The sequence below is a fragment of the Venustampulla echinocandica genome (assembly GCF_003357145.1).
Source record: "Venustampulla echinocandica strain BP 5553 chromosome Unknown scaffold_12, whole genome shotgun sequence".
NCBI classification, from domain to species: Eukaryota; Fungi; Ascomycota; class Leotiomycetes; order Helotiales; family Pleuroascaceae; genus Venustampulla; species Venustampulla echinocandica.
The window spans coordinates 692,117-700,287 of NW_022474217.1; the positions used below are offsets into that span (position 1 = coordinate 692,117).

Consider the following 8,171-nt stretch of genomic DNA (forward strand, 5'->3'; position numbering starts at 1 on the left):
GTGGAGCTACGAAGGGTCACGAATTGCGCAGTAGACTAGAGTACTATTCTAGGTCTTCGCGTCATGGAACGGTGCCACTGCCTTCACGGCGAAGCCGTTTCTAAAACGCCAGATCAGGTTTCGGTCCAGCTACGAGGGTGAATGCTATACGGAAGAACCAACACTACTAGGCAAGGATAATGTCAACTTGATGATGAGAGGTCGAAGGAGGTCAAGGAGCGCAAAGGCTACATGTCGAGACTCGAGAGGGAACATACACCTCCCCGAAAGCATTTCTGTTCAGCTGTTTTACGGCATCAATGCTCAGCACATAGCCGTTGGACGATCATTGGCGAAATGGTTCAAACCCCGCCATATCCCCGCATCAGTAACAGCCAGGATATTACCACGAGCCTAGGTACTCGAGTACTAACTGAGCTCTCCACAAAATGTTGAGCGCCGGAAGAATTAAATCGACGTGTGCGATCACCCAGTGCTTCCTACATTAATAGACCATGGGTCCTTCATTTATCTTGCCAAAGAACCCGTGCGTCTTATTGTGGAGGCATCCGTCCTGCTACGCCAAAATATCACGACAGAAGGATTCATGATCTGAGAGAGTGGTTATTCATCATGAGTCGAACGGGTAGAGTTTGGACGATCGTCAGCACAGTTGCTCAATGGTCGAGTTGTGCGCTAGGTAGTTCCATCGGCCTATCAAGCTCGCCGCCGACAGAAGCTTGTGATCCTATTCCGGAAGCGTTTGTCAGTTACTCGATTGAATTTTCGTCTTTCCCGGACTTTGCAGGTATGTCTTCCGTTGCTTTTCATGACGGCCACCACCGTAGTACGTACCTACCTAACTCACTGTGCTAGGAAATATCTCGAGCCCAAACACGTTCTCAAATAATTTGCTGAACAATCTGGGAAACCTTACTGGAACCAAGCCATTCATCCGCGTGGGAGGGAATACTCAAGATTACGCTATATACAATGCAAGTCTCGAGTTCGCGCTGAATGGCACGGTCAACCCCAATAGATCACCTGATTACCCAACCACTATCTTTATCGGTTCGTCGTATTTCGAGTCCTATAGCACCTGGCCAGATACAAAGTACATTCATGGATTTAATATGGGTCTTGGCGGAAACAATTCTGTTGGGTTGCAGACTCTGAAGGACACTGTGCCCCTTGCATGCAAAGCCCTTGGAGGAGGAAAATTGCTCTGGTGGGAGTATGGAAACGAACCGGATCTCTTTTCGACATCAGCTCAAGGGCCCGTACGGCCACCTTCATGGGATGAGCAGATCTATGTCAGCCAATGGCTCAATGGAACTAAGGAAATCAGACGACAGCTTGAGAATGCATGTCCAGAGCTCACGACTAAAGAAAGCTACGGGTATCTTGCTCCATCTTTCGCCGGCATTAATAACCATCTCAGACCCATCAAAACATGGCAAGCTGGAATTAATTGGAATGACGATATCAAATTAATCTCCTCCCATAAGTACGTGTTGTTCTCTCTATTATTTAGCTCTTACTAATGCGAGAAAAGTTATATTGGCGGGGCGACCCAGCCTGGAGTCACACTTCAGGGAACCCTAATGAACCACACCAAGACCATCCAGTCAGTCAATGACCAAGCCCAGCTTGCGAAGAACCTCACCTATACTGGCATTCCTTTCATCCTCGGGGAAACCAACAGTCTGTACAACCAAGGCGCCCCTGGCCTCTCAAATGCCTTTGGTGCCGCGCTTTGGGGCTTCGATTTCAACCTCTACTGTGCTTCCGTCGGCATCCGTCGCGTGCACATGCACATGGGCACGAACTACCGCTACCAAGCTTGGCAGCCCATCCAGACCGATCTTGCCACTCTCGGGACAAAACCTCCTTATTACGGCCATGTAGCTGTGGCAGCGATGATGGGTAATCTAGCTGGGGGGCAAGAGACGAGAATTTTACATATTCCCATGGAAAACGAAAGGGAGTCTGCATATGCTACATATGTTGACGACAAACTTGCTAGAGTCGCAATTATCAATATGAGGCAGTATAATTATACCGTCAATGGGACCAGCCTGGTGCTGAATCCTATCCCTAGACCGAATAGGGAATATACGTTCCAGGCACCGAAGGAATGTAGCGGAACTGTGAGCATTCAAAGATTATACGCCAATGGCAGTGATGCCATCTCTGGTATTTCATGGGATGGCTGGAGTTATAATTGGGAATTGGAGGGCGGGAAACCCGTTAAGCTGAACAATGTTACCGTGGGAGAGACCGCGAAGGTTGAGAGTGGCCTGATTAGGGTTAATGTTTTAGATTCTTCGGCTGTGATTTTGAATTTCAACAGGGAAATGAAGTTTCTGGAATTCGCCACTACTTCAGGTTTCCCTTAAAAGTACGAGGATCTAGTTGAAGTAGGTGAAACGGAGATTGGATTTGCTGGTTAGAGGGAATGTATATCAGAGGGGTATTTTTTAGATTTGGCTACATATATACATATCTTTTGTCTTTACACCCCTTCGACACGCCATCAGGCATCCTGAATCCGAACTATATACAGTGGTACGTTCTCAAAACATTAAGGATACTAAAAGCCTCCATTTCCATTTCCATGATCATGCCATTGCTCGTTGTACGCCGCAGATTATCATTTCAACAAATAAAATTGCGGACAAGGGGGGAAACAGATACCTGGGTATTCAAGGTCATACAAGAATACACTAAGTATGTAGAAGACGAATTCCGACGAGACAAACTTATGAAAGATATACATCTTAAATAGATGCTGTTAATTCGCAACTTCTAGCAAAAGTATTTTTGTTTACTAAAAATAGAAGATCAGGGAAGGACCAGACGACGCCGAGAGCCCTAGCAGCTGGGTTTTATTAAGCAACGACAACACATATACTGGTGATATAAATTGCCATGAATATTAGCTGTCTCTGACAAGAAAATTCCTCCCAGTATGCCATGCCTTCTCAACTATCGCCAAATTCTTCGATCGCTGTACTCTTCAGCCCTAATCGCGATCACCACAGTTCGATGTGTCGGTGAAGGCGGCTAGGGTTTATATATGATTTTTATACCATCCCTTCTATCTACTTCAATATCTACGAAGTCACAACCAAATATCTGGCCATTCCCAAAACCCCACCTAAAAGAATTGCCACCGGCGGGATGACATTAAACCACATCCCCCCAACAAAACTCGTTGCACAAACAACGACCCACCACGGGTCATCACCCAGACTCTTGCCTGACGCGAATCCAGCGTCGACAAACCCAATCTGCCACAACCTATACACGGCAGTGTAAATTAGACCAACGGCTGCGGCATTGACACCCCTAAGTCCACTCTTAACCCATCGTCGAGCTCGAATCGCGCTCCAGAGGCCCATAGTTCCATGTACAAGTATGATACCGGGCAAAAATATCCCCAAATATGCCAAGATAGCACCGAGAGCAGTATTGTATCCGCCAAAGACCGCAGTGAGCCCACCCAAATAGACGGCAAAATTGAAATTGGGGCCCGGAAAAGATTGTATGATAGCAAGACCAATCAGGAAATCCCGAGGAGAAACCCAGCCTTCACTCACGACGTATTCTCGGAGTAGGGGAATGACAACCGGGCCACCTCCGAAGATGATGGTACCGGCGAGGAGCATGTTGGAGAAGAGACGGAATAAGAGAGGGCGATTAGGTAGAGTTGCTCGAAGGACCATGATAGCGATGAATACGACGAAGAATGAGACCACTATTATGGTGCCTATTTGCCAGGATATGTTGATCAATCGGGCAGGGGGAATGATGCGACGCTCCCCAGTTTCTCCTGATGGTTCCGTGACGGACGCTAGGGATGATGGATCGCCACGTTTGACCGTTAGCTGACTTGAACGTGGCTTTCCTGCTTGAACCCGATCTGCATCTTCTGTTTCTGATGTCCTGGTGGGTATTTCCATGTCCTCCTCTTCAATGCTTGGTTGCCTTTTCTTACCCACTAGGCTCATGATGCATCTCGCAGCAGGATGGAGAACACGATAATCGTAAATAACAGACATAATACCCGCTAGGAACATCAACAATGGGAAGTACCACAAGGCATTATACATCAACCCTGCACATGCACCTAGGAAGACTAGGATCCTAGTCAATTTGTCCGTGATAGACTTTTGAGCCAGTTGGACGGCGGCAAGCGCAATAATGCCAACTGTAGCAGCGTTGAGCCCAGAAAGGAGCGCGTAGACTGGCCGTGGAAGAGTTTCGCCGATGTGAGAGACGCCGACGGAAAGGCCGTACATGCCTAGAGCACCAGGAAGACTTGAGAATTATCAGAGTTTTGTTCGAACCGAGGGGCTGGAGGAACATATCGAAGTGAACGTTACCTCCAGGTAAGAAGTGCTAATACAGCTGGTAGGAAGCCATAGTGGATGAGAACCATAGAGTATAGTAGCTTTGTGCTGGCTGGTCCGGAGAGCGCTTGGCAGAGAGCGAATATCTCTTGGTACTATGCCATTCAGTATAGTTAGCAGTTGTCACATATAGAAGAGGGGATGGAATGAAGGGAAATAACCAACCAATTGCTCGTCGACCCATCCTAACCGAGTAACATATTTATCATAGAACTGGCACTATCTATCAGCCCCTACTTTCACCAGCTTCAGCCTTGATGCTTGTTGTCCTCTCCAAAAAGCTCCAGCCCTCAAAAACACCAATAAACCGACTTCAATTTGTAGGACCTGTGATCCAAATACCTTAACATAAGCTAGGATTTCTTACGATCTTAAAGTGCACAGGTGGACCCCCAAATGCCGTGAGCCCAAGATACCAAGTATGTCCAATAACCTCCCGAAATCGATGTGCGAAGCGACGGACACTCGCCCATGACGAGGATGCGATGGCCATTCCCGTCTGTTGCTACAATGCGTTTTTGGGAATGGGAACATAAGGAGGCCTGTCCGAGAAAATAAAGTTCAGGATATTCACGCATGCCCAGTACTCCGTACTGGAAATCCACATCAGGCGTAGCTGGATACTAGGCAGTTATTTGATTGGCTGGATGAGGAACACGTGCGCTGTCGTCAGCACCACAAAGGAGCACGCATTCTGCAGAGCGTAGTTGGTATGACCGGTCACAGCAGCTGGAATGGCCCTTAACAAGGACTAAACAGGGTCTAGCTATAGGCCATACGAGCTTTGCACCTAAACGCGCACAGTGGCTGGCCAGCCCCCTAGATTTAAACCCGGGCGCGCCTGGTCGAACCCTAACATAGTAGTCCTACTAGTAGGGGCACCCTAGTTAATGGCCGTGCAAATAAGGACCTGAGATGACCCTCTAAGAGAACATTTAAACAGCATTTGAATAATGTTTGAATAACGTTTGTCAAGTGTTTTAAAAAAGATTTGTATTCGAAGCTCGGTAATTTAAGAAAAGTGAAATTAATGTCATTTAACTTCAGAATAACCGTGCGCGATTAACGTGTGTGTTTCGCGACAAGAGCAATTAAAGCTTTGTATTAAATATGCCTTCGTCTGTTGTATATACTATTAATCTCTATTATATGACCAACTTTTCTTATATAAAGCTTTAATTTCTAGCTATGTCGAATACTGCTGCCCCTATACCTGAGGAGCTTCTCCGCAATTCAAGTCTCTCCCTAGATGATAAACAATATCTTTACCAGGAAGCTGAAACGAAGTATCCTGTTATTCCCCTCCCAGATGTTCTGTTGTTTCCAGACAATTCATTCTCTGTACGTATACACTTGCCAAATACTTGCTAAATACTTGCCAAATACTTGCCAAATACTTGCCAAATACTTATCAAATATTTGCTAATTACTTATAGGAGCCTACTACTTCTATGCAAGATAATGAAAATATCCCAAAAATCTTTACCAATCCTAGTTTGGATGGGCTACGAGTCTCTGAACTTTTCTATGGCACCCGTCTACCTTGGTATCCAAAAACATCAAAGTCCGGCGTAGGCTATTGTCTCTCTGCCCTTGGGTATCTAGAGTCACTAGATCTAACAATTAAAACATTAATGTACAATGTAAGTTACATAGAAATTGTTTACAAAATGTATAAATATTAATATTATATAGGTCCAGTATAGTTATTCATCAACATATCAACCGCATAATAAACTAACTCGATCCGAATTCCTAAATAATGTCCCATGTATTCGAACTACGTTCCGCTGCTCAGGAGTTAAAGTATGTACCCATCATCACGAGTCTCTTTTAGACCCGCATACGGAATGGGATATAGATGCTTGGGATAGAAAAGCAGAGCGAATGTCTGCTGTACAACGGCTATTTATGGAGGAATATCACCCTGTTGATACATACAAACCGACTCTTGAGTAAAGTGTTTACCTTCTACTTTGAAATTGTTTTCTAATTATGTAGTCTATATAATGCAGTTATGCGGGATTTCAAGAGTCCACACCGGAACGGCTGTCCATTTTCAAGTTACTATAATGATACTGGACTTAGTCGACCTTGTAGCGGTTTGCCTGTTGTACGAGAGTCTGAACATAGGGTATAGTCTTTCCAAATAATTATAAAACGTTTACTAATTATTTAATTAATAGGATTTAAATGGAAACAAAAAGTATTATATTACCTGCAATCAGGCGACATATGCAAAGAAGGCGCACCACTACTACTACTCCATCCCTACCAACGCTCATATACACCTTGCACATCTAGCCCAGCTATTAGAGTATGGCTACGATGGAGTACAAGAGAAGTGTTTTCGCACGCTCCCTCAAACATCACGAAGACGTCTTTGTGGTACGTATCTAGTATTATATAAATATTCTTCAAATGTTTTTCAAATACTTGTTAAATACTTGTTAAATAATTGCCAAATACTAACAATATTTATAGGAGTTCCGCATGATCAAAGTTCCCAGCTAATAAAGAAGATTCCATGTTCAGTCAAGTTCAACATGTTAATCCCAGTCGACTTAAAGAAGACACCGATTATTCTATTTTCCTCACATGGAATTCATTCTCATAACCCTCCTCCTCCTAATCAAACTCCCCAAGAAATTGGCGAGCTCGTTATCAAAGAGATCYAGAGGCATATTAAAGTCGGAGCTATAGCAGGTATATAATATACTTTACTTCTGTTTTTGAGACGTTTATTAACTATTTTAAGGGACTCCTGTTCATATTATTCCACCTAATGGCCATCGGCTATTTAGTCTATATATAGACCTCAAGAAGAAAGATCCACACGCTGATATTTGCACTCTTGACCCTACACTATTTAATACTAGTCGGTTTGCAGCTCTACGTCGGGCGCAGATCTACTTACAATATCCAGACGGTACTGACTGGGAAGGTTAGTCTTCTGTAAATATTTTTTTAATATTTTCTAAACGTATATAGGTGTTTGGAGTTACTATATCTCGTATCACCAAGGWCAAAGTAGGAAGATCCCATATATTCGGAATATGGTACATAACGGCGATATTGGAACTATTTCCTGCGCATTTACAAAGCAAATCGAATGTATGGCTACCTGTAATACTATACAAATCGACATGTCATATAAACGGGTTCATGGGCAGTTTAATGAAATTCTTATTGGACAGTTTATGCAAGAGTTTCAACGGTGTAAGTAAATACTCTGCAAACGTTTTACAACTATTATCTAATTATTTAAGTAATGTGTTTTGGTCGAGTTTATACCAATAAGCAGTCAATCTGGGCATACTATAAGGCGTTTATGGAGTTCTTCTCAGTAGCAGATAATATACTTTCGCAAGCCGAGCCTAGAAAAGGGCTACAGTGGCACCACATACATGGCCAGGGTATCAAGGCTATTGTAGTAGATATGTGTCCTGCCCAAGCTCATGGTAAGTTTTTTAATTACTTCTCAAACACTTATCAAGTACTTGGTAAATACTTATCAAATACTTACTAACTGTCTTAGCATTGGGTCTTTACTTTTGGACAATTGATCCTGAATTCCCAAAGAGACCTTGGCAGTGGCACGTCGAGCGGACTCTTATTTACTGTACAACTCATTTCTTCCGTGGTCTTGAAGCGCGCTTTCCATCTGGCTCTGCATGGGGCGAGGTTATGCGTGAGCTATTGAACGTTAATAGCGAAGAAATGTTTAATACAATTCTAGATGAAGTTGATAAGAATTTGTAAGTACTCTCCCTTTAA

The 8,171-nt window shown here is 43.9% G+C and overlaps 3 protein-coding genes across 3 annotated transcripts; 2 read left to right on the forward strand and 1 right to left on the reverse strand.

The window, feature by feature from the left end:
* Positions 1-612: 612 nt before the first annotated feature.
* BP5553_09991 ((Trans)glycosidase) lies at positions 613-2,378 on the forward strand (the record flags this gene model as incomplete). Its single annotated transcript, XM_032018614.1, has 3 exons — positions 613-787; positions 856-1,486; positions 1,535-2,378. 3 exons carry the CDS (start codon positions 613-615, stop codon positions 2,376-2,378), a joined length of 1,650 nt encoding a protein of 549 aa, XP_031865451.1.
* A 717-nt stretch (positions 2,379-3,095) lies between these two features.
* BP5553_09992 (uncharacterized protein) lies at positions 3,096-4,887 on the reverse strand (the record flags this gene model as incomplete). The annotated part of the gene is made up of 3 exons (XM_032018615.1): positions 3,096-4,302; positions 4,368-4,489; positions 4,762-4,887. The coding sequence occupies 3 exons, from the start codon at positions 4,885-4,887 to the stop codon at positions 3,096-3,098; spliced, it is 1,455 nt and encodes a 484-aa protein (XP_031865452.1).
* Positions 4,888-5,582: 695 nt separating this feature from the next.
* Positions 5,583-6,353, forward strand: BP5553_09993 (uncharacterized protein; the record flags this gene model as incomplete). The annotated part of the gene is made up of 3 exons (XM_032018616.1): positions 5,583-5,735; positions 5,831-6,037; positions 6,090-6,353. 3 exons carry the CDS (start codon positions 5,583-5,585, stop codon positions 6,351-6,353), a joined length of 624 nt encoding a protein of 207 aa, XP_031865453.1.
* Between the last annotated feature and the right edge of the window lie 1,818 nt (positions 6,354-8,171).